Raw genomic sequence first — 27,355 nt, 5'->3', positions numbered from 1 at the left:
GAGGTGGTAGATTAAGGCACAGAAGGTGCTGTGCTCTAACCAGTGATTAACTGAGGAAGAGTGAAAGCACGGTTTCCTGTCTCTCTCTCTCTCTCCTTCTCTTCCTTTATGTTTAGGTCTGTGCAACCACAGGGGGCGTTAGACAGAGCATAATAATCACATCTTGACTTCAAAAGAATTGATTTCTCTCTAATCTTGTCATTTTGAATGCACCTCATCTTAGATGTCTTAGGCCTGCTCTTCCCGTGTCCCAGTTATCTAAAGTGACATTTCAAGATAACAGGTGAATACTTGAAATATGATTTTTATGTGTACATTGACCTATATGGTTACTGTTTTTCTTATTGTATGCCCTTTCGAAATATACATCAGAGGTCATGCACTGGAACAGGTGGTCAGATCTGAACCATGTTAGCTTTTGATTGTTTGTGATGAGTGCAGCTGGTTTTTAACTAAATGAAAATGAAAAGCAAACATAATTTATTTGCTTAATATGTGTGCGAATTGAATAATAGTGTGCTTTTAGAGAGTTTGAATCTGAAGCAAGATTAGGCTACACAACTTTGTACGACTTTGTTCTTCTTAAAGGTATAATTCACCCAAAAATGAAAATTTGCTAAATAATGCACTGTAAGGCCTGTTTATTTCTTCCTCTGAACAGATTTGGAGAACTTTAGTAACATCACTTGCTCATCTTCTGCCGTGAATGGGTGGAGTCCATCAATTAACAGCTTGTGAAATGAAAAGCCACATGCTTGTAATAAACAAATTCACCATGAAGACGTTTTCAGTTTTAAACTGTTGCTTCCTGCGAACTCATAATCAGTGGACTTTGATGTGAGAGGACACATTGATTTTATTATTATTATTAGTTTAAGACTTTATTAATGGACAAATTTGGGGCCTATCATTCATTTCCAACTTTAGATTCAAAAGTTGCATAACAACATTGATTAGCACTCTTCATGCATGTCGAAATGAATGCATTTGTGCTGCTCCTATAAATGCTGAATAGAATAATACAATAGAGCCAAAAAGAAAGAGAGGATGTTATTAAACACAGATACAGGGCAGCTGGTCTGTTATCACTGGTTCTGTTGAAAGCACTTCACATCCCAAGCAGATTGTGAGTGTTGATGTGACAGCTCTCAGTAGGGTCAATTGTGTGCTTGGAGTGGGCTGAAAACACAGGCAGGACCTCCATTACTGCACAATGTAAGATGTCTATTGTATGAAGCCCCACTTGCAGATACTTATGTTTTGTTTCACAATTTAAACATTCATAATAAGCAATTCATTATTGTGCATCACTGAGGTTTTAAATTGGTTCTTGTTAATTATTAAGTAGGGATGACAGGGGAGTGTTGTAACATGCAGTGAGTTGTCACACAATCTGTTTAACCATTCAGAAATGTGCTACATGGTGCCTTCACTATCATATGTGACTAGCGCCCTCCCAAAATAATAGTAGGTCAATAAGTTGTAAAATTCTACAACTATATACTACTATAGATAGATAGATACTATATTCACATACTGCATGTTGTCATGTGACCTACCAGTGTCGCTTCACTGCCATTCATAACTCCTCTTCTGTGGCTTCATGGGATAGTAAAGTGACCACGAATGTGCACTTCAGAATCTCAGTGTTAGTAGGTCGTTGGGGTACTTTTCACCTATGAATCCGGACATTTTTTTTACATTCAGTTTCCGCCTGTATAGTATGAAGGAAGGCATATTCTAATGCAGCGTCTGTGTAGAACTATAAAGAATGTACAGGACAACCCTCCCCATTTTTGTCTGTGCTGAATTAAATATTTTCTATATAGTGTGTTTATCATTTTGAATTAAAATGCTTGGTGGGTGGAATAATTATTTTGAGCAAGTCAATTCTTGATTACCACAATAAATTCATGCAAAAAATGTAATATGTGAGTGTGCTAGGTTTTAACAACGCAATTTGACACTACTTTACAGTTTATGAATAAGTACTAGATTCCAGACAAAAACAGACAAGTATAGGAATATTATATTAAAGTTTGATACATATCAGCACACATAGTTACACATTTAAACAAAATGTTAAAAAATAATTTAACAAAATGCACTTCCTGGTCTCTGTAGGGTTAGTTCATGTGAAAATTCTGTTATAAATTACTCACCCTCATGTTGTTCCAAACCCATAAGACCTTCATTCATCTTCGGAACACAAATTAAGATATTTTTGATGAAATCTGAGAGCTTTCTGACCATCCATAGACAGCAATACAACAACCACGTTCAAGGCCCAGAAAGGTAGTAAGGTAGCCTGGTAATACCATACTCTGCTACTTCGCTTTGCTTCGTAGAAAGAGTCTGGAAAGGCATAATTGACAAGCGGTTACTTTCTCGTGGGCGGGCGCTTGTCTGAAGTTTAAAATCATTGGTGTGCCCGTAAGCCAATCACATAACGTTTGGTTATGACATGTTATGCGCCGGCTCAGCCGCCTCAAACTTCTGCTGTAAACACAGGTATGCGGCGAAAACAAAACCATCGAGCGAAATACCGGAGTGAAGATGGCTGTGAACGACTTTTGCAGATTATGTGAAGTAAATCTACGCATCCACAATTATCGCCTTGCCGGACTTTGGCCTCCCCAGTTTCTCGCTGACGATCGGTAACAGTTGATAAATTAAACTTTTCCCAAAACCTGTCGGGAGTAGGGCCAGAACATCACCTCCATTCAAAATGTGAACCAAACACTCTTCTTGTTCGGTCTTCAGTTGGCAAATGCCGGAATATTCTCCACAACAGAGCGAATAGCATCCCGTGTCTCCATGTCCGCTGTCGCTTTAGATTTCCCTCACTTAAACTATCTCAAATTCGGTGCTTAGCGTCTACGTCACGGCTCTCAGCCCGCCCTCTGTTCGTTGGTTGGCCGGCTGCTGCGGAGCCGGAGATAATCTGGGTGCTGGTTTGCTATATCAGACTGAGTACAGAAGCGAACTGAAATTGAGCGGAAGTACGAAGTCTGACGTAGTCAGGCTAGTAGTAAGGACATCAGTGATTCAACATGAATTTTATGAAGCTTTGAGACTACTTTTTATGCGCAAAGAAAACAAAAATAATGACTTTATTCAACAATTTCTTCTCTTCCCTGTCACTCTTAAGTCCTTACGCATTCGCGAAAGTACCACAACGCAAGCATGTGGATCTGTTGAAGCAGGAGCCGGCGTTCTGACGTAGAACCCGGATATGCTGTGCCTTGTTTACAAGCAGAGGAAGACGTAAACGTCTGAAGATTTTGACAGAGAGGATAATTTGCAATTTTTGCCCAGCCTTATTAATTCAAACCAAAATATACAGACAATGAACTAAGAGAGATAGACTTTACGTCAGAACGCCGGCTCCTGCTTCAACAGATCCACATGCATGTGTCGTGATACTCTCGTGAATGCATGTCGAAGATTGACAGGGAAGAGAAGAAATTGTTGAATTAAGTCATTATTTTTGTTTTTCTTTGCGCACAAAAAGTCTTCTCGTTGCTTCGTAAAATTATGATTGAACCACTGATGTCACATGGACCATTTTATTGATGTCCTTACTACCTTTCTAGGCTGGTAGTTGCGTTGCTATCTATGGAGGGTTGGAAAGCTCTCGGATTTCATCAAAAATATCTTTGTTTCCAAAGATGAAAAATGGTCTTACATGTTTGAAACAACATGAGGGTGAGTAATTAGGGCCCGAGCACCAATGGTGCGTATTTTCATTTTTGGGTGAACTAACTGTTTAAGATGTCTCACTGTGTTTTTCGTGTTATGGCTCAGCTTGCATGAATTTGGCTAATTTCAGCAGGGCTGCAATGTTGTTTTATATTGTACATGGTACATGATTGAGGTGTTTGTGTTGGCAAAGCTCATGTGTCCAGTTTCCATCTTTGGCATTTATGTTTCAGCATTTTTTGCATTTATGGCTGTGGTAAAGGGGTAGCTTAACCAAAAATGAAATTTCTGTCATCATATACTCACTCTCATTCCAAACCTGTGGAAAATAAGAAAGGAAAATAAAAAAGAGTAACTGATAACAGAATATTTTACACATTTACTCATCTCTTTAACGCTGTAAAGCTATCTGTATCATATTTGATATGCAATTTTCTAATGCCTCTAAATTATCAATATAGTTTATAGTTTATAAATAGAGCTATAGTTTATAGTGTATATAAATTATAGTATATAGGCCTTTAATATAATTCTAAAAACTTCTCCCTTCAGGTTATGATACATTTGTCTTTTTGCTGTGAAAGCTTTACTGATTTTTATAAAGTAAATATAAGAATAAATTATATTGTTAGTAATATTTTAAGATGAACTCTTAATGGATTGAATCAGCATTGGTTTACTTGTCTATCCATGACTTTTTTTTTAGAAAAATCATGTGAAAATATGAGAATCAAAAATGATAGATCATTTGAGGAACGTATATTTGTTTATCTATCAGTCATAGTTGTATTGTATTGCATTGTATTTTTACTCTTCAGGTATGAGCTCCATATTTTCCCTATATAATACTGTATGAGCTGTAAAAGCCAGATGTATCAGATAATCATATTTTGTCTAAAGGTTCCATTTAAAAAAAAAAAAAATTAATATCTCAGACTTTACAGGGTTAACAAGTCATTATTTCTCACAATTAAAATGCTTGAATTCACTTTAAACGATTGGATAAAGGATTTGATGGAATGTGACTCCAATTACAACACCGTTAATTCTCGCCAAGTATGCTGCAAGTCAATGAAACATTGTCTCTCTCTACTCAACCAATAGTGTTATTGTTAAAGAGGAAATGAATGCCTAGTATCCTTTGTCCTGAGACCTTGGATGTGATTGGGGGTCTCTTGATGTCGTCGGCTGAGCTTTGGCATCCAATTGGTTGCTCGGGTTCATCAGAGGTGTCAACAGTATATAGATTTGCCATCTGGTCACAGTGACATCCCCTCACGATATTCTGCTCTCATCATGTGACTCAAGAGAAGAACATTGAGGAAGACAGGAGAGGGTGTCCCTTTGTTTGGGGCTGGTGTGTGGACACTGGCACGGAATGGTGTTTGATGGGCCGACCTGAAACGATACGCCCTGTTTGGACCACTGTTACTCTCTTCCATTGTTGCAGACATGCCAACATGTGGAGGCTTCCCTCATCTGCCGAGCGCCTGACTGACCCAACACTGCCTCAGTGTTCTCCTCGAGGCTCAGAGTCACACAATAACTTCCTAACAGCGAAACATGCCCCTACTCACCGGAAATGGCAGTTGTGTGAAGAAAGTGTGCAAAGTGAAAACAAATACGGTCACAGCCTTTGAACCTAGTGAAGATTCTTATTGAAGATGGAGCCTTTTTTCAGTAAGCAGGATATAATTACTCTAACTTGATTGTTCTAGATATTAATTATGGGACTTACTGAGTGAGTACTTTTTACTTGCTATCACAGACACAAAAGTGAATGTCATATCATTAAATAATAAACTATCAACTAAGGAAAATTTTTGAAACAAAACATTTTCACTTAAAGATTTAAAATTATGAAAAAATAGATACAATGATGACAAAGAAAAAAAGTCACTCTACACACTTTCTGATTGTAAAATGTTTGATAACTGAATGATTCTCAGTTTCTTTTCTAACAGTTTTTTGTTGTTTTGACTGTGATTTATCAACTTCGTTGCAGTCAGGCAGTAGCATCTAATCTCTACGTTTCATATGGCCTCGCATGCTCTCATTCTTCATGCCATCATTTTATACAATCTGGATTAACGCGACAGCTTGCCAGCACATCACTTCTTTCTTCCCTTTTTTTCTGACATTTATTTATTTATTTACAGCTTAGTAAAGTAATGAGATCCCTCATGTTAGTCACACTTTTTAATCTGTCCCTTCTCACTGGATAAGGCTTTATTCTTCACACAAGGCTTTCATCCAAAACCTTGTAACTTTAAAAAGCCAAGTATCTCACCATTTACAGCATTTACACCTGCAGTAACTAAGAAGAGTGTGACATAAGACATGATTGGCTACTGAAGACAAAGAACAATTTTTTTTAGTTAATTCTAACTTAATTCTATTTTAGAATATCATCTGTTGTTTATGGCTCTGTACCAACACTCAGTGAGCTGCTTTGCTGTGTACTACAAAGACAGCATCCCAAACGAACTGGAACCTCAGTAACTGATTTGAAACTTTATTCATAAGCAGCTATAAAAATAAAAGTATATACAAAAACAGTAAAAATAAATATTTGCTAAGAACACAGTTTAATTCTAATATTAATATGATCTGATATATAATTTTTAATTTAAATATTTTAAAGACATATATGTTTTTTTTTCAGTCTTAAATTAAATAAAAATCACTGCCATTCAACATAAAAGACATAATTTAAACAGATTACTAGGCCTACTACATCTTGTTTTCCTGTCACATGTGTCCGCTGTGTGAGTCAAGCCATTTTAGGCCTACTATATGTTAGTGGTGTGGTTTTTATCCTGTGCTTGGTTTGTGCATGTGTGATGTTAACTCCACTACCTGTGGCGATCTCAGTGTGGGAACCTGAGCAGCCCCGACAGGATGTGGAGCACAGGCCTATAAATAAATCACATTTGCAATGAGTCACTCTCCATGCTGCCTCCGGGGAAAGAGACACAGAAAGCGTTGGGGGGTGGAAAGAGGGAGTGAAGGAGAGTTGGGGAGGAAAAAGAGGCCGGGCGAAGCTCATCATATATGATAGCCAATGCCTGATGCCTGTGACGTCTCCAACCCCTCCGCTGTGGCAGCCGACATGAAAAAAGTCTTCACCAGAATCTGACAGATTCATTCTGAGCCTGAAGCTTCTTTTCGAGATGAGAGCGAGAGAGTTTGCTTGGGATGAAAGAGATCTGCTAAATCTCCCTGCTGCACTGGAAGCATGTGACATACTTCCATGTAACAATCGTCCCCCTTCTTGAGATGCACCTGCATGCATGATTTGTTCTTCTACGGTACATTTGCATCATTTAACTAAAGAAAGCATGTAGGCAAGAAAGGCATGTATTGTTTTTTTTAAATACACTTTTGAAAGTTTGTGGTCATTCCTTTTTTTATGTTGTTCTTTTGAACTTCAAAAAAGTGAAAAAAAAGTATTACAGTTTTCACAAAAATATTAATCAGCGTAACTGACATTCATAAGAAGAAATGCTTCTTGGGCAGCAAATCAGCATATCAGAATGATTTCTGAAAGATCATGTGACACTGAAGTTTGGAGTAATGATGCTGATAATTTAGCTTCGCCATCACAGGAGTAAATTGCATTTTAAAATTTATTCAAATAGAGTTGTTTTAAATAGTAGTAATTTTCACAATATTACTGTGCTTTTCATCAAATAAATGCAGTTTTGGTGAGCATAGAGACGTCTTTGGTTAAAAAAAGTCTTACCTAGTGCAAAGTTTTGCAGCAGTGAAGATTTCCATGTAATTTGTCAGATTAAGAGAGGGACAAAGGTTGACATCTAAATTGGTGTTTGGAATTAATCTCCATCAGACAGATCTCATTAATCACAGAGTCCTCAAATCCTCTCCGGATAAAGGAAAAAAGAGGAGTGAGGTGCAGTACATATGAAGACAAGCACTGATGGTGCATGATGCAGTTTTACAGAACGCATTCCATTTGACATCCAGCAGCATCTTGTGTAGATTGGCGTACACTTGTAGACTTCTTGAGGGCCGACTCAAGTCTTTGTGGAAGCCGTTATGAACTAGGGCTGCTGAATATTTGAAAAAACGGACATTGCGATATTTTGTTTCTACACCAAGAATGATCATCCACACTGATGTATGACAATGTTCTGTTTATAATAATTGCGTGCTGCAGTTTTGATGCCGCTTTAAATCCTCCATATCTTTAAAACAGGATGGTTTTCATTCACAAGCTTTTAATTTTGTCTGTTTTTCAGCATCTCAACCAATCGCATTAAGCCATATAACGATATTGGTTTTATTTCTCTATATATCGTACGGCTCTATTATGAACCAATTATACTATGGTTAAAATTAAGTAGAATTTCCCAAAAAAACAATGTCTCCATCAGCAATATTGAACACCTAATACAGACACTCAGTTTTAAACTGTCAACTGAATTTTGCATGGGGATACAAGGTTTTTATCGTGGCAGTCAGAAAATATATTTTCATCCTTGACACGTTTGTTTATGTGTTGTTTATGTATCCGTCCCCTGCACAGATGACTGTTATCCACACACTTCAGCATTAGCCTTGACAGAACGTCTGCTCTTCACATCACAGGATGAACGGTGTGATGCTAGCGCTATACATCTCTGCTTGTCACATGACTGAGTGTGAATGTTTTATGCTATTTTTGACAGCAAATGGAGACTCTGGATGTTTAGCCTGCAGTCAGGCGGGCATGTGATCCAGTTTTAATCCAGTTTAGCCCCTGTGTGACGGCTTTGAAAAATCCAACAGATTCTGCACTTGTGTGAATGTGTGTGTTGGATTGTGTTTTTGGAGTATGACTCATTAGAACATCGCTGTATTAGCTGTTCTTCTAAAATAGGAGAGAAATGTCATTGTCAATGTCTTAGTCCTCCGTTTCTGTGGAAGGAAGTTGTATATGATTATACCAGCCTACAGATATTAAAGGAATAATTCACTCTGAATTTAAATTCTGTCATCATTTACTCACTCTCATGTCTGAACCCATATGACAGTATTTGTTCCGTGGAATCAGGCAGCTTGTTTGCTGCTCTTTTCCACAGAATGTGAAGCAGATTGAGGCCATCAAGCTCCAAGAATCTCAAAAATATGTGCTTTATATGCACTTCGACTGCACCTCTCATTAACTCTTCCATATATGGATGTATCAATGAGGTTATTTTTTATGATGCTTTTTGTCATTGTTGGGCCTCGACAATATTAGTGCCCATTCATTATGGAAAACTTCAACTCAGACATTCTTAAAAATTACTACTTTTATGTTTTCCTGTTGAAGAAAGTTATTCAGGTTTAAAATGAGAGTGAGTAAATGATGACAGAATTTGCATTTTTATATTTCTTATTTATTTTTATATTATATTTCTTATTATAAAATAATATATAATATACACTACCAGTCAAAAGTTTTTGAACAAGCCTGCATTTATTTGATCCAAAGACCAGCAAAAACAGTAAACTTTTGAAATGTTTTTAGTATTTAAATAACTGGTTTCTATTGGAATATATTTTAAAATGTTATTTGTTCCTGTGATTTCAAAGCTCAATTTTTAGCATCATTACTTCAGTCACATGATTCTTCAGAAATCATTCTAATATTCTGATTTGCTGCTCAAAAATTGCTGCACAGAAAACTTTCTGCAAGGGAAGAGCCCCTTCAATTTTCCCAGTACATTAAACAAAAACAAGTCTTCAATAATATTGTTTTAGTAATAACCTGATTCATTTTTCTCGGAATTGGGTGAATATGTCAGAATACAGTTAATCTGAGATTATAATCCAGATGGTAGGGTGGACAGAGGGCTGTTCGCAGCAGTTCCAAATCCTTCATCAGTTAATTAAAGACCTGGGGCTTTGGACTGAGCAATTAGCCTGGATATTACAGTGCAGGTTTAACGAAGTGAATAGCAGAGGTGTGTGAGTATATGCCAGATACACGCAGCTGGTATGTCTGTAAGTAATCACACAGCAGGGATCATTGAAAAGAGCGGGACACCAAACCACGTACACAGCTCACGCACATCTGAAAGCTGAGGGCAAACATTCCAGAGCTGTGTAAACCTCTGGGCCGAGTGACGTCCTAATGCAGCTCTCCCCACGTCACTGATGCCATGGAGTTGCATCAGCTGTTGACCACAACTGGTCTCGCTGTGTTAAGGGGGTGCTCGATTTTTCTCATCTTTCTTTTAGTCTCACTTCATCTCATTTTGTCTTTCAGTTCACTTTTGTAAATATGATTCTGTGGAGACAAAGATATGATTACTCTCACGATGTTTGGGTTAGGACTGTTTCATCCTAGAAAACCAGTGCCTGTGTTATTAGTATTAAACTTACAGTAGGTGCACAACTTACTTTTCTAATCAAAAAATAGTTGTAGATGTGATCAAATAAAAAAACCCCCCAAAAAACATTTTTTTTAAAGAAGTTATACTTTTATTCAGCAAGGAATTGATCAAAAATGGCAGTAAAGACGTATAATGTTTCAAAAGATTTCAAATAAATGTTTTTTAACTTTCTATTCATCAAGGAATCTTGGTAAAAAATCATATTTTCCACAAAAATATTAAACAGCACAACAGTTTTCAACATTGATACTAACAGTGAATGCTTTTTGAGCAACAAATCAGCGTATTATAATGATTTCTAATGTATCTTTACACTAAAGAGTAAGTGGAGAAATTAATAAATTGCATTTGAAAATATATTAAAATATTTGAAATAAATTGAATGAAATATTTCACTGTTTTACTGTATTTTTAAAGAAATAAATGGTCAGCATGAGAGTCTAAGAATGGATACTCTATCAGAGCCATATCTAAAGACCAGAATATCGTAGAGACTTGTGGGTAGGCTTTTTTGACATGGGCTAGTAAGCAACCACCTATATCAACTGTCCAGAACAGAGCGACTGTATAGCAAGGCAACCACCCACAATAATCTTACATTTTCTTCTGATAATATAAAATTTTAATCCCTCTTGCTCTTAATCTCTTTCTTTCCACCTCTTGCTCTAATCCATTCCTAGTCGATTTCTTCCACTTTCGCACTCAAATTTTCGCTGCCGTTAAATCCTGTGACAGAGAGGGATGAACCAGTCTTAATAACAGTAATTTATGGACACTTAGGCTGTTTTTAATGAACATTGATGTGTGGCTGCAGCACTTCTAATAAGTGCTTTTCACAGACACAGAGCTAAATCAGCTCCTGACAACACCACATCACGTCACGACAAATGCAGCACTCATGCTTTTTTGCATGTGACTGTTCGAAATCACGCAGACATAATGAGTACAGATGAGCATGTCCCAGCCTCTTTTTGAGAACGTGGGACATTGTTACGTCAGCAGGGAGGCGATGTTATTACTCTTTGGAAGTGTGCGTCTGTACTAGCGAGTTTAGTCTCAATGCACAATTGAAAGCAGGCTGCGTGGAGTATTTAATCCATGAATAAACTTCTCATTATTCAAGAAACTTAAGCTATGACCCAGTTGGCAAAGCTGTTTCTTCCCCAGTGTGTTTAGGAGCTGCCAGACATCGGAGAAAACAAATTCTGTTTGTGTTTTTCAGGCCCGGTTGAAAGTCGTCACATGTTCCGCCGCAGAGCGAACGAAGCTCCTATTATGTGTTTGAATATGCGACAATGGGACCTGTTGCGGTTAACTCAATTGACTCCGCCCAAAGCCTTGAACTCCTCCGGCCAATCACGTCGTGTAACCATCTATTTGGTACGGTCAGACCAGTGTCTGTCTGATTAGCGCAGTGCATGAAGGACAGGCTGGTTTTTCCTTTCAGCATCTTGGCACAGACCTCTGCCCCCATCATAGGTTCGCTTCCCATTTCATGAGACATTCCCAAATTTAAGGTTCAGCGTTTTTTTGAATTAGGGAGCCCGATGAATTACCTTTTCAGCCCTTCGAGTGCCCTGGCGAGTTTGAGCCGAGGAGGCCCCACTGGTATAATGACGCTTGGCACAATCACCCTTCTGTTTCTCCAATCCTGTTCCCAGGAAACCACACAGCATGCACAATTGCGTACCGCGCTTTGCTGCCCAACCACATTGCTCTCGGCGTGGCTGCGCAGCAAGCCGAGTAACGTGGCATCTCGCTGGATGAACCAGAGTTTATCTTCCCAGAGTTCACACCGATTCGTTTTCTGCTCGATTATTAATTCACGTTTGCGGGGCGTAGCGGAGAAAAGCGAGGGGGCAGATGGAAAAAAAAGGGGGAACTTGAGGTTATGCCAGCCCAGAGTTTCAAGCATGAAGAGAGCATGACTGTTATGTTAAGCTTCTCCTAATTAAAAGCAAAGGAATGGGAAGAAAGCTGTAAAAAAAAAAAAAAAGCGAGATGAATGGACAAAGAGGGCCAGAACTGGTTCAGAGCTGGTCATAGCTGGTTCTGCTGGCTTTCATGGCCTTCCTCAATGGGCCCGCTGGTTTGGAGAGTAGGTTCCCTCCCCTCCTCTTCCCCCCTACTTCTGTAAATGCTTTGTAGCTAATGTGATACTAGGGCTCCGTCCTTTCAGACCAGGATTGGGAATATCAGGGGGCCAAATGAGAGCCTGGAGACGCATGTCAGCTTGTGCTTTCAGGACTCAGCACTCCAACAGGTCCATCATAAGCAGCCACAGGGAGTCAGGCACCAATGAAGGCAGGAAGAGACCACAAAAACAGCTATAGAGACATCAGGAGCCATATATTGAAAGGAGGAAAGTGAGAACAACGCCTCTCAGTAGAGTCAGGAAAGTGACGACTTATTCAGTTGTTTGGTATTGGTGCAAAAGGCTACTGGTTGTTTTGCAAAGTTCATTTGGCAGTGGCAGAGGTTTGATGGAGCTGTTTTGTAATGCAAGAAGTAAGAAATACATGAGAGAAATACAGAGAAGCCTGTCTGTCTGTCTGTAAGGCCTGTAAAGGCCTATATACTACATATATATATATATATATATATTAGTGCTGTCAAAATTAACCCGTTAATGCAAATTCATTTTAACGACACTAATTTTATTAACGCGCGATCCTAACATTTTCTGTTTGACCTGTAGCCTAACCCGTAGTTGGAGAAATGGAGATGCACAGTGTTGCCAACTTAGGGAATTTGCAGACCCCTTTAGCGACTTTCCCCCCCCTCTTCAAAAACGAAAAGCGCCTAGCGACAAATCTTTAGGGTTTGTCCAAACCTTATTTAGTTTCTGAGAGTCGCCGGTACTGCCGGCTTTCCCAGCACGCGCGCACACCTCTCTCTCTCCTGTGTCTGCTCTGTTCAGCGAGCAGTGGAGAGGAGCAGCGCTTTCAGTTAAACACAGATATTATGATGCATCTCTAATTTTACATGCAAGTAGGCCATAGCCGAAATCACAGCACTATTGTCGTTATCTTATGTGTATTTGATTTCTTCAGACGACGGCTCGATTATCAGGATTTTTGTGCAGATTAACATCTTGGAAGGGGGAGCTGGTTATAACCACTATGTAGTCTTAATGGGTCGTGTTTCAGTCACTATTTCATATTCATTCCGTTGTCTGATAACAGAAACAGTAAAATATATCAATGAAAACAGTTTTATTGAGAATTTATGGCACAGAGAGGCAAACAAATCTAATAATAAATAATAAATGTACATTTTGCATGTTCAGAAGTAAGCTGCACTGTCCTGCAAAAATGTAAACAGGTTTGTGTCAGTAAACTGCTCAGTGCATAGAAAGAGAAGTAATGGGAACCTGGTATTTCTTTTTTTCATGTGTCTAATAGACATGAACAAGTTATTTGAAAAACATATATTACCTCTGAAACATGTCATGCTCTATGTTGACTATGGTTTCACTAATAATAAACATATATTGCATAAAGCATCCATATTTGTCCATGCCCATGTTGATTAGATTATTAAACACTTGAAAAGTATTAATTTAAGGTACATTTAGAACAAATAAAAATGTGCGATTAAGTTGCAATTAATCACGAGTTAGTTCATGACAATCATGCGATTAATTGCTATTAAATATTTTAATCGATTGACAGCCCTAATATATATATATATATATATATATATATATATATATATAGGCCTTCTTTTTTTTTTTTTTTTTAAATAACACTTATTACAGCTATATAAATGTATTAGATTTTTTACATTTATTATTTATTTATTTATTTTAACACCATGTCACACCAGATGCCAGGCGTCAAAAAGTGTTTGTTGCAAATCCATTTGTCCTTTGTGCCAGTAGTATTAAAGGTGTTTTGAATACGGCAAAAATAGACCAGGGAATCAGTTTACTGTTGGAAATTTATCTTTATAATCAGTTCTGTTGTATTTGGTTGTGTCGCACTGCTAGCATCCGGTGTAGAAATAATTATTCCTTTTATTCAAATTTGAATTGCAATTCTGCTTTGAGTTCATTTCAGATTCTGGAATTGGATTGATAAAGTTACCTTTAAATGCCTGTGGCTTTAAACCAAATGGGGAATTTTTGATGTAGCATTTCAGAAATATATCAGCAGTTTAACTAACTTTTACCAACTAGAAAAATTGTCTTCAAACTCTTCAAATTTTTGAAAGCAACAACCTGAAATTGAACTTGTGTAGATGTGTACCTACATAGAGTGTGTTTCAGGCATTGAGGTTCACATCATATCCTATTTCAAGGTCTTACATAATACTTCACTGCTCCATTTCACACAGATGAACACATCATGTGTCCTTTAAACAAGCTGGGATTAATATGCACTGTTTTTGCATCCTTTTCTTATAGGGAAACAAGGGTTTAAAACACAGAGTTTCTCTATAGATCTTCCTTTCTCACACACGCACACTTGAAGACCGAGAATAATCGCTCTGAAAGCATGGAGCCCGCCGAGATGAACACTATCCCCAACGGGAAGGGGCACGAAGCTGGCGAGGAGACTACTGTGACTGCAATAAAAAACCAATCAGAAGATGCAGCTCAGTAAGTATTCGCTCTAAGGTGCAATATAATATCTGTCTGGTTAAGGATTGTTTATTGTCAGTCATCCAATGTGTATAGATTTAGTAATACAGTTTTAGCTGGTATAAGCTTTATCATTCAATCTATCATTCAGTCTATCTTAGGGGTGCCTTAAGCTTTATATACATTTAGTGCATATTTACAGTATGTGTGAACATTAGTGTGTGTTTTTGCAGTATCTTCCAGCTAGCATTAAAGCATCCAGTCATGTCATCTTAATAAGGTGAAGCCTGTCTGTCATCACAGTCCTAAATGTCACTGAACAGCACAGTTCAGACATCACTGAGCACATTCAGTAGCACTGATGTTATGCTCTCATGTTCAAAGTTCCAACGTGTCTGTGATTGTGTAGATGTTTTTGTCCAAATGAATGTACAGTATGTGTTTCTTCAACCACAGGAACTTTTTATGTGACAATAGAATTTGATTAAAACTAACTTTATTCTTTTGGTTATACTAAAGGGTTAGTTCACTCAAAATGAACATTCTGTCATTAATTACTCACTTTCAAGTTGTTCCAAACCCATAAGTCCCTCGTTCATCTTCGGAACACAAATGAAGATATTTTTGATGAAATCCAAGAGCTTTCTTACCCTGCATAGACAGTACTTAGTAAATACTAATGCTAATTGATTGTTTTACCCTTTTCTCAGACCCAGACAATCATTCTGTCAGGACCACTATCGTCAAAATGATAGACACTTAGCATACAGTTTGGTTGGCGGTATGGTTCTGTTCTGGGCAAAAACTCCCTGCCCATACATGCAGCCTGTCATGAATGAGCAGGGAGAGCAGCAGTAATAACCCCAGAACAGAACAAAGCAGATATCATTAATGTACTTAATGATATTTAAGTGTAACACATTACTCAGAAAGCCAAGTCCTGAATGTGGCGAAATGAGGAGTTGGGGATGGAGGAGGGTAATTGTTCCCGAGCAAGCAAAAAGCTGCTGAATAATACTGAATAGAGCTTATATAGGAATGCCGTGATAGATGTCGTATTCCTATAGGTAGATGTGATCAGCTGAGAGACTGCCAGAACTAACGCTATACGCTTCATATCTTTTAATATAAAAATCATCATAAAAACTGTTTAAAACTTTGATGATCTACACATTAAATGAAATTATTATTATTTCTGCATCTAATTTGTTAAATTGTATATTCAATTAAATTAAAAATGATATTTTTACACAAATTAAAACTGTCCCACAATTATGCCATAATTTCTACTAGAGTACAATTAAAATGTTTCAACTAATAACTATTTTAAAGTTAATGCACTCCTTCTCAAAGACAGTTACGAAAATAAAGATAGAATAATGACACTAACAATAAACCTGTCAACATCTCATCTGACCGCAGATACTGAATCGGGACAGCGCATTTTTCTCAGGCACTATTTACTTATTAAACTGCATCTGACAGAAGTGTCAACAGCTTTTATGCAAAACTTTTAAAATAAAATTCTCGCATCAGAAAAACATTTAGAATTACTTTTTATGTTGTTGATGTCGTTTCTTTGGCCGCACACTCCGCGACCCACCAGTTGAGAAACACTGCTTTAAGGTAATTATTGTTTTTCTTCGCAAGACTTAAAAGTGCCCATAGTTGAAGAAACACCTGTATGTTCTTTTATATGCAAAATAAAATCACCCTGCATGTAGAAGAACCGCTCGCCTTCACAAAAGCAAATGAAATGTTTCTCAAATAGACATCACTTTCTCCTGATTGTTGCCACATGCCTTCAGTAGTGTGTTTATCAACGGGTGTGTTCATCATGATTTCCCTGTCTCTTGTGCTTTCGTGGATGCGGTTCCAACACTGCTCTGTAGGGAACTTGTACCAAATAGCACTGAAAATGCCAGGTATGTCACGCAGAGAGCAGAATCATTAGCAAACAAAACAGTACGTCTCTGCAGCTGCTCATCATGCACCTGTAAATAAAATCAGTGTATTGGTGGCGTTAACCCTTAAGTAAATTATCTGTGATGCACTGCCAGTTAATGGGTGTTATGTGTGTCTTTAGTACTGACAGAACTCCAGGTAATGCAGAGGCAAACCTGGTCGAAAGCTCAGAGTTCCTGTCCAACGCAGATGACAAGAAAACCCCTCGCTTCACAGATGTAAGTTGAGCTTTTGGTAAGATTTCATGTATGTCAATTTGTGACTGTGTGTCAGGATTATAATATTTTTTACAGATGTGAATGTGTGTGTTTTTCTTTTTAGTTTGAGGGAAAGACCTCTTTTGGGATGTCTGTCTTCAACTTGGGAAACGCCATCATGGGAAGTGGAATTCTGGGATTAGCATATGCAATGGCTAACACGGGCATTGTCCTCTTTGTGTAAGTTATAGTTTTAGGTCAAACTCTATGCATTCAGATTGTAGGAAATAGCTTAATGGAGAATAGATAGTCCACTTTGAGCTAGAATTAATAAAATCATTATTCATTTGATAGCATCATAAACCACTCTGTGGGTAAACATTAGAGCTAGAATTGATAATCTTTTTACTGCTGATCAGATATACTCTATGATATTTTATTGAGGATGAAAGCCATTGTCATTCTTGCTGAATATGTATCCTAATGAGTTTATTGTGTAATCATGCTGTTAAACCAGTATAATTGATGATATTAATGAATGCTTGTGAAGTACTTGCTTTAACTTGCACAACCTTTAAAGGATTAGTTCAATTCCAGAATAAAAATTTCCTGATAATTTACTCACCCCCATGTCATCCAAGATGCTCATGTCCTTCTTTCTTCAGTCGAAAAGAAATACAGGTTTTTGAAGAAAAAGTTGTTTCAGGATTTTGCTCCGTATAGTGGACTTCAATGGCAGACAATGGGTTGAAGGTCCAAATTGCAGTTTCATACAGCTTCAAAGAGCTCTACACGATCCCAGCCAAGGAGTAAGGGTCTTGTCTAGTTAAACGATCGATCATTTTATTTAAAAAAAATAAAAATGTATATACTTTTTAAACACAAAATGCTTGTTTTGCACTAGCTCTGTGATGCACGTCCGCGACTTCATACATTACGTAATCACGTTGGAAAAGTCACACGCTGGTTAGTTCTTTGTCTGTGTACTTCGGTTCAAAAAGGTAGAGTAGGGCGAAAAACTTCAGCTCATTTTCTCCTCCAAATTCAAAATATATTTTTGGAAAGGGTGTTTGACTTTCTTCTTTGAAAGTACTGGCTTCGCTTATGTCACGTGTGCATGATTACGCAATGCAAGAGGTCTAGCTAGTGCAAGATGAGCATTTGTGATGTCTGCCTCAAAGTATATACATTTTTTAAAATTCGAAAATGACCGAATGTTTCGCTAGATAAGACTCTTATTCCTCGGCTGGGATCGTGCAGAGCCCTTTGAAGCTGCATTGAAACTGCAATTTTGATCCCCATTGAAGTCCACTATATGGAGAAAAATCCTGCAATGTTTTCCTCAAAAGAAAGACATGAACATCTTGGATGACATGGGGGTGAGTAAATTATAAAGAAATTTTTATTCTGGAAGTGAACTAATCCTTTACTAAGGAGATTCTGGACCCCTACTTTTTGACTCTTTGATCTTTTTTTTTTCTTGAAAGAAAGAAATTAATACTATTATTCAGCAAAATTTATTACAGTGTCACAGCTTCCCTACTGTTTGTTATGATCTGTGTTAATTCCTGTTCTGTGAACTGGTCCTCCCGCTGTATTAATCCTTTTGTAAAGCAGCCTTTATTAGAAAAGTCAGATTGCCAGAGAGATTTGTTTCCTGACTGACCTTCAGTAGAGCTGAGCAGGCGGTACCAGGACTCTCACTTTGCACGGGAGTTCCACGTTCACACCAGGCACGCTGTATTACTTTTGTTAACAAAGGATCTGTCGTCTACAGTAGTTATGATCTAATGGTCTGTGCTACTTAACGTGGGCTCTCTGCTGTGATCGTGAAGATTAGGTTGTACATGCTTTATGAAAACCAGTCAGGCCTTTTAATCTGGGTTGAGCAATGTGCAGAGGATTTTTTATTTTCTTTTCTGAGAGGGCTTTGGGTTTGAGCTGTTTGGCGTGACTGGGGTTCTGTGATATCTGGCACACTTGAACTTTGCGTACTCCCGATTCTCTACATATGGTACCTGTCTGATCTGAGAGCAGTGTTTCTCCAGTGCTGATTGTGGCTTCGGGCTACTCATAAATCAATCCCAGACACAATTTAATAATGCAGCTAATATTCCTTTCAATAATGGTGCAGCTCTTGGGAATGAATTCATAAGGTTTATGGGAGTTTCTTAGACCTTGCTATGAGGACATCATTGTGGAGTCTGTATGCTAGTATAAAAACATTTTATATTATGAGCATTTTGTACTGTATATACTATCATAAATTTTACATGGCAACATCTCTGCTGATTATTGTTGTATATGGTGTTTATAGATAGTCAGATTCTGAAATGCTGATATTGGGTTTTGCCTGTTTGAGTTGTGGGCTTGACTTGTGTCACTTTGAATCTTGGTAGTGGTTCCCTAGAGGACAGAGTGAATCCACGACTCTGAGAAATATACAACATCACAAACAAGGATAACTTATGAATATCCAGCATCATAAAATGTGTTGAGATCCTAGTCCTCTTTTCTTACAGGAGTGACATTATATGGAGAGCAAACTGCTCACAGATTTCACATTTGTCTATTTTGGAGTTTAGGAATAGATATCAATAAACTCCCATCAGATAGTTATCATCATATGTTTTTATATATATTTGCTTCTATTTTTAAGAAATTTTAGGAGAAACATCTAAATTAGCCTAAACATATCTGGGGACTCCCATTGATTGCCTTTGAAAGAGCAGCTCTTTGTACAAGATAATGACAAACAAAAAATCCCCAATTATTGCTTTGAAATTCAGCTTCCTGTGGCTCTCTGGGAAATGTTATTGCTCAAGGATATGCATTTATTTCATGTTCCTGGAATTAAAGTCTCAATCTGGAGTCAAGTCTCAAAACAGTGGGAGCAACAATTGTGTCATACAAAGTAGATATGCCAAAAAATGAACTGAATATCTGATATGATGATTTGCTGTAGCACCATGCTCAATTAAATTTATATATATTCTTTCTCAATTAAAATAATCTTTAGTAGCCTCAGTGACAAGAGTGCTGCTTGAGTCTCATTTAACAGTGTGCTTCGAGTCATCTACTTCTTCCTCCATTTGCTGAAGATGTGTTTTCCATTCATTTACAAACGGACAAAGCCACTTGGATAAATGACCTTCAATAAATGGAGAAACACGTCCAGACACTCTGGAATAAATTGTGTGAGATACTAAATTAACAGTAATTTGTCTTCAGGTTCTAACAAGGCGTTCTAGCACCGTAGCATTCAAGACTGGTCTTGATCACAGATTTAACACTCTTGAAAAAAAAAAAAACGATTTGAGAGAAATTCTTTGACCCGTGTGACCCTCAAGTTCAAATATTGATTTCATTCTGTGCTGAATTTAATCAACAGAAAAAGATTATAGTAATTTAATAATATAATTTTTGTATATTATCATCATATATATCGCTACATTTCAAAAGTATGGAGTCAGTAAGATTGTTTTTGAAATTATATTAAGCAATTAATTGATCAAAAGTGACTCTAAAGACTTTAATAATGTTACAAAAGATTTCATTAGGGGTTTAAGCATGTAGCGCTGAAACCCTGTTGTAATTAGAATGACCAAGGATCAGCAATCTCCACATAAAACTGATCGGGAAGACCAAACTGTAAGTCGTAGAGACTTGAAACTTGGAGGGATGGAAGTACTCAATCTGTCTACTCTACAATGTCACCAAGGCTTGCCCTAATCAGCCTGATGGGGGCGCTACAGCGATCAAAAGTGCGAAATCGCTCATAACTCCTAAACCGTCAGTCGCAGGCTCAAGTGTCGTATGTCATTGGAATCCTTGGCTCACGCTGCCAGATTCGCTCGTGAGCCTGGCAAAATCTTCGGGTATTTTGGATTTTTTGAAAAACCTACTTTTGTGAACTAGTCCTAGGTTTTTCATCCAATCGGAACCAAACCAGTGCAGAAAGATTCTCTGGACAGTGAAAAAAAATTAAAAATTTAACTTTGACTCACTGTCGCAAAGGGATGCCAAAACTTTCAAAAGGGTCAAGGCCACTTTTACTAAAATGGAAAAAAAATTGTGGAGCTTGGCCACCTGGTGGTGCTATAAGAAGGAAAAAAACTAAAAATGGCTATAACTACTTAACCATTTGCAAATGGTTGCAAATCATTTGCAAATCATGTTCTATTCTATTCATCCAAGTCATTTAAGACTCAAGTAAGTAGAGTGTTCCAAATCAGTCACTTGTGAGATTTCATTTTAGTTAGGAAGCTTTCGAAGGCAGCAACTAGCTTTTGGAGCAGCTATAAATGCTAAATCAAGAACTTTTTTCAGTGTTTTTTGGAGCTTAGATGATATTAAATATCTCATCACAATCAGCTGCTAAAGAAGATGATTAGATGCTGAACTGATCACATAGTGCCTTCATTCAAGCCAGCTGCCTCCATTAACACACTGCAGCTGGTGAACAAATCGCATGTTCTGTGTCCGATTTTTCAAAGCTTTTTAACCTCATAATGTTGCCTCCTCCAGCGTAATTTGTTATTAAACGTGAGCGATTAGCTGTACTAGTTGTGCTCCACTTATTTAAATGTGAGTGGAATGTCAGTCAAGGCTTGGAGGTTTTTTTTAATGCTGAATATCCGTTTCAGAGCTCATGTGAGTCAGGGCTCTGCCGTTTCCAGCAGAACTGCACTCGTTGACTTCTCCTCCTGCAGTTCAGCCACGTCATTTGGAAAAAAGAAGGAAAATGGAAGACGTGAGAAAGTGCGGAGTTGAAACTGAGTGCTTGGCAGAGGGTGGTTAGGCCTGGTCAGTATAGATGCCAAGACATTCTGGAACTAGGAAAAGGGACTAAACAGGACATTTGGATGGAGGAAAAAGAGTCAATAGAGCATATTTTGGGTTCCCAGCTTGAGATGTTTATCCAGATGTTGGCAGCTGGAGGGTGCCGTTGCATTTATGTGCTATTTGTGATGTGCCTGTGATTACGATGTCTAGTATTTTTCCACCTTACTCAGACTATAACCTCTTTTCAACTCTTAGAATTAGGACTGTTATATTTTTTTGTATTAATTAATAGAACCATAGCATGTTTAGAAATGATTTAGATGTACAGTGAAATTATTTAGATATAAGTTCATGTAATTTATATATTATGTATGTATATAATATATACAGTCCTGCGTTCTGCATGAAAATATTCTGCTGATTTGCAGAAAATGGCCTGAAATTACCCAATTATTACCTAACATACAGTTTTTCCCCCATAAAATAAGAATGAAGTTTACAAATTATATTAATACAAGACTTTTTTACCTTTACAAATGGTTTTCAAAAGCAAAAATGTTACGAGAAACGCATCATATTTTGGGAAAGTGTTGGATTTCATTCAGCAAGTACGATGCATACGGCAGTGTAATTATATTATACGATTGATAGAAATTCCTTTTTTCATGATCACTTTTTCTGTAATTGTCATAGATTTAATTTCTTGTTTTGAACCTGAAATATTACTTTGTGTCTTGAGTGGGATTATCCCATTTGTGTTTGATCTTACAAGCTTTCTATACTGTGCTTTTGAACCAAAGGCTGTTTTAAAGTACTCTATAAATATAACACACAGCCATACTCAGACTTGACAGTGATATTTGGTTCCGGTTGCAGTTCATTTATCTTCTGTCTTTCAGAATTCTCCTCACTACTATCGCTGGTCTGTCTGCATACTCCATTCACCTGCTGCTAAAATCTTCAGGCGTTGTGGGTGAGTATTTCATTACACTGACCCGGCACCAGTTTAAAGCTCTCCTCTGTATAGTTAAGCATATCATTTGGATATGAAAAGTGTTCCTGAACCTTTGCCCTGAGCTAAATTGAAGAGCTGGTTTAGATGGAGGTGCTAACTGATGTGACATTGCTCTCTCTGTTGGCTCAGTGACCATCTGCCTCACTCCTCTGTGAGAGATTTTAATTGGCTAGAATATTTCTGGTGTGCATTAGGCTAAAAATAGCCAAGCGTCTGCTGTGCTTGATCAATTGTGGCTGTCATTGTCAGTGCTATATAAACTATAAGCCCATGGTTACATTGTTTCCCCAAACCCAGGTTTACCACATGCTTACCTTGAAAAACGAACAAACCTTACATATACCATGACATTACTTAATGATAGTGGTTTTAATAATGAATCAATTTGAATGACTGTCAAATAAATGTTATAAAACAGAACCTGATTTATTTATTGGTATTCTTCACATAACCTTGTTATTATTCACATCATTTTCCTTTGTTGTCAGGCATTAGAGCTTATGAACAACTGGGCTTCCGAGCCTTTGGCACACCAGGCAAGATGGCTGCCGGCATTGCGATCACCCTGCAGAACATTGGAGGTGAGATTGTAAAACGTTACATCTCAGGAGACACAATGTATTGCTTTGTGACCTGTCAAGTGACTGGACTTGGATAGATGGCAGTGTCATTTGTTTCTTATTTACACTCAAGGTCATCACTGTTATTTTTTATTTCTTTATTATCATGGTAACCTGTCCTTCCTGTTTCCTCAGTGTTGTAGACAGGCTGTGCTCTATTTCACTACAAATAATTATAGTACAGTCTATCAGCTGATTATTATTGGAAATATAAATTATAAAATGTTGAATTTTTTTTCTAAGTTATTCCAAGATTTCTGATAATTAGTTAATTACTATTAATAAATATAATTAAATGAATCTCAGTCTCAGGCCTGTTGTATAACTTTATTTTAAGATTTTTAAGATGTATAACATGAATTTTTATGATTATTTTTTTAAAAGCTGAACTGTGACTTAATCTACAGTGATGGAAAAAGACCCCGAGCTGGTCTCGTTAGTTTTATAAAAACTAAAAATAGAACCGATTCTCTTCTTTACTGTGACATATGCTTCCAGGATAATAACCACAATCCCCTGGAGTGGATGACTGCGTCCTGGATTAGGTTGTTTACTGTATATGTGAGTGCATGTGTATGAATCTCACAGCCATCCTCTCTCTCTTTCTCCTCTCATAGCCATGTCCAGCTACTTGTACATAGTAAAGTATGAGTTTCCACTGGTTATCCAGGCTTTTCTCAAGGTGGACAATCCATCAGGGTGAGTACACATGTCTGTGTGGGTTTAAAGTTGTGTTTTAGTTCTCAGAAAGCAACACAAATACATCTTTTTTTTTTTTTGCCACATCAAGACTCTTTATTACCTTCTGACCCGTTTCAATCATGTTAGGGTATCAGCATACACAAAGACTTACTAGAAAGAAAAATAAAGCATGAGATCTGTGTAATTTCTCTAATTGTTTCTACTAGATAAGAGTGGCGTTAAATGAAAAACAGATGAAGCCTCCTGCATCAAATCTTCCTCTTGAGAAAGACACCGTAACGTCTCATCTAAAGTCTCAGACTGTGTTTATGTGATTAAACGTCTTCAGTGTTAGAATTTTATGAACTTTTATTTAAATGAAACGCAACTAAAAACAATGGAAATTTCCTGGAAATGGTAAGAGACAGAAAGCAGTGTGTGGGCATGTCTACACCAAAAGGCCAAAGTGGAAAAAGGTCGTTTGATTAGTCAAGTCTGTAAAAGCATCTTTCAATGCTATTTCTTTTTTTTTTTTGTCAAATGCCACCCTTTCATTGTGGGCATGAGTGTGTTATGTTAACGCTAGACACCACAACAGTTTGGCCCCTGGTAATGATTACTGCCAATTTGTGTATGTGTGTGAGCTGTGCAGTTTCTTTCAGATCAATAGGTCCCTGAGGATTTCTGAGTCACACAGTAAAATCCTCCGGCACTATTGTGTGAAAGTGTGTGCGTGTTAGGGAAGAACTATGATAGATGGACTGGATTTGATGAGAACAGGTTCGTACGCATGTGAAGGTCAGATCTCCCCTGACTATAAGACTCGGTTGCCCAGTCAAGGATATGTGTGTGTATGTGTGTGTGTGACGGTCCGTGACGCAAGCTGACTGCAGATGCGATGACTGGAGCTCAGCCTGACAGAAGGCCTGTGCACACACTCTGGAGGACACCTCAAAAACTCCACGGAAACGACCTTTGGCTGCCTCATTTGAATTCCTCACTTCTCTAGGCGAGCGAGGAGGATCACGAAGCAGTAAACAGTGACTATTCATTTCAGTTTTAACAGGCAGTGCCCATGAATCTACATGTGTGACAGTCTGTGGAAATTAACACCAGTATAAAGTTTTATAAAAAGACCTTAGTCAATGTAGACTGTGACACAAATGAAAACAAGGAAAGATAAACAGTCCGTTTAGTAAATTTTGCCAGCAAGACAAAATGTGTCAAAAAAATGTGATTATACGCACAACAATTCAAAAAGTTTGGGGTTGGTAAGAAGTCTCTTATGCTCTTAGAGGCTTAATTTATTTGATCAAAAATACACTAAAAGCTGTAATATTCTGAAATTTTATTGCAATTTAAAATAACTGTTTTCTATTTCACTATTTTAAAATATAATTTATTCCTGTGATGCAAAGCTGAATTTTCAGCATCATTACTCCAGTCTTCAGCGTCACATGATCCTTCAGAAATCATTCTAATATACTGATTTGCTGCTCAAGAAACATTTCTTATTATTATCAATGTTGAAAACCAGTTGTGAAAACCTTAAAATTTTTTTGTGTAAACCATGATGATTTTTTTTTTCAGGATTCTTTGAATAGAAATTCAAAAGAACAGCATTTATTTTAAATATAAGTTTTTATTGTAAAATTTTAAATGTCTTTACTGCATTCTTACTGAATTAAAGTATAAATAAATGGAAAAAACAAAATAAAACTGCTGACCCCAAACTTTTGACAGCTAGGATAAACCGTAAAAAGTAATATAAAGAAAGTGAAAAAATGACGTGATCAATAAGGCAACATATTTCAACTTTATTTTTGTTGTAAATTATGAGACTCAACTAGACGGGTTTAGAAAAGTTTTAATGACGCATATAACCAACTAGATATAAACGTTTTAAGTTGAAGTGACATTTTTTTTTAGAGTCTAGATATTTTTGTTAGCAATTTTTAACAGCAGTTTGGTCCTGATATGCGAATGATGGCAATGCAGATAAAAGACAGAAAGCTGTTCCATGTGTGAAAGTGGCTACTTCCTCCTTTCCTGTCTAGCTATTTGGCTATTTGTGCACTGTGTTTTAAGTCACTTTGGTAAGAAAGTTGGTTAAGAGCGTGTAAATGTGCCCATTCATTCTGCACCCAGACATGTCCTCATCCAGACTAGACATGGAGGGGTGGGTTGGGTGCAGAACTGTTGAGAGGAAGTAACTCAGGCAAGTGTTGGCATGCCTTTCAATGGCTGACTCACACTCCTGCCCATGTGAAACTCCTGTGGCAGATAATGAACATCACACACATACGGATCCTGAGCCAACCAGTGCCAGAGTCAAGCACCAGTGATGCTGATCTTGTACCTGGTACCGTTCTCCTCACTGAGATCACAACATCTCCACCTCATAAAATCCACACTCCACTGAACATCTTTGGCTTGATGGAGTCGCTCTATTGTCTCCTATCAAGCTGAATTTCCGGGCAGGGTACAGGCCATCCCTAATAAGTCTCTCTCTCTCTGTCTTTGTTGTTCAGAGCTTCTTTGAGAGATGCCATGTTTCTGCTCTTAATGGGGGGCAGAATAACAAGATTAGCAGCTTTAGGACGAGTTAGAGAGGGAGAGGATTTCCTCTAAATTGGCCTGTGATTGAGCACAAGGGTTTGGGTCTAAATAGCTGCTCAGTCACACATCACAAAACATTTAAAGGGCACTGATCACTCCCTGTCCTGGTGTTGTTTAGTAATTGTAAACCATTTAAACAACATACAAGTAGTCATTTTAGTATTATGAAAATGTAATGCATTAGTAACAATTAATAAGAGAACTGCTGCTCCATATGTAAATGCTCAAGGGAAATGTTAAATGGGTCAATATTTGTCAAAGCAGTAAGCCACTCGAAGCCACACAGTGGTTTCATTACAGTTAATGGGTGTTGTTTGGCCTGAAACCCCATGGTAAAATGAATTTTTTTAAAACAGCAGCAACAACGTGACAAACACACAAAGTTCAGTGAATAAATGCATCAGTATTAATTATCACAATAAATGATTCTTCCATAAAATAAGCTAGTAAAACAATCAAAAAATTGTAAAACAATGCATAGTTTGAATTTAAGTGTAAGATTCATAATTGTTTTTGGATTTTTTATTTTTTATTTATTTTTTGTATAGTATTTATTAATAATTTGAATTAGCTTTTATTATTTTTTTATTATAAATCAGAATTTTAATTTTTTGGGTGAACTATCCCTTTAAATATGTTTCATTGAGTTGCCATGTGCTGCTTAGTATTCTAATCACGAAGCAGTACTCTGCTATTTTGAATGTCCCTCTAAATAAAATGCTTAGAGTGTGAAAATTAATTAATATTTTAATCATGTGTTTTAGTCATTTTCTTTAGTTTTCGTTTTTTTTCTCTTCATTTTT

At 37.3% G+C, this 27,355-nt stretch overlaps 1 protein-coding gene across 3 annotated transcripts in view; it reads left to right on the top strand.

Annotated features, from left to right (window-relative positions):
• slc38a3a (solute carrier family 38 member 3a) overlaps nucleotides 1-27,355 on the top strand; it is a 42,733-nt gene that overhangs the window by 1,761 nt on the left and 13,617 nt on the right. The window contains exons 2-9 of one of the 3 annotated variants that reach the window (XM_058791868.1): nucleotides 224-283; nucleotides 14,494-14,688; nucleotides 16,563-16,595; nucleotides 16,757-16,853; nucleotides 16,957-17,072; nucleotides 22,517-22,590; nucleotides 23,121-23,213; nucleotides 23,870-23,951. In XM_058791868.1, coding sequence (XP_058647851.1) covers nucleotides 14,585-14,688; nucleotides 16,563-16,595; nucleotides 16,757-16,853; nucleotides 16,957-17,072; nucleotides 22,517-22,590; nucleotides 23,121-23,213; nucleotides 23,870-23,951 — 599 coding nt within the window. In that variant the 5' untranslated portion in view covers nucleotides 224-283; nucleotides 14,494-14,584. The remainder of the gene's footprint in view (nucleotides 1-223; nucleotides 284-14,493; nucleotides 14,689-16,562; nucleotides 16,596-16,756; nucleotides 16,854-16,956; nucleotides 17,073-22,516; nucleotides 22,591-23,120; nucleotides 23,214-23,869; nucleotides 23,952-27,355) is intronic. The other 2 variants (XM_058791867.1, XM_058791870.1) reach the window with 2 other exon arrangements.

Source organism: Onychostoma macrolepis, chromosome 11 (genome assembly GCF_012432095.1).
Source record: "Onychostoma macrolepis isolate SWU-2019 chromosome 11, ASM1243209v1, whole genome shotgun sequence".
Lineage (NCBI taxonomy): Eukaryota > Metazoa > Chordata > Actinopteri > Cypriniformes > Cyprinidae > Onychostoma > Onychostoma macrolepis.
Note: the sequence above shows the minus strand (reverse complement) of the source record. Positions and strands in the feature narration are given on the sequence as shown.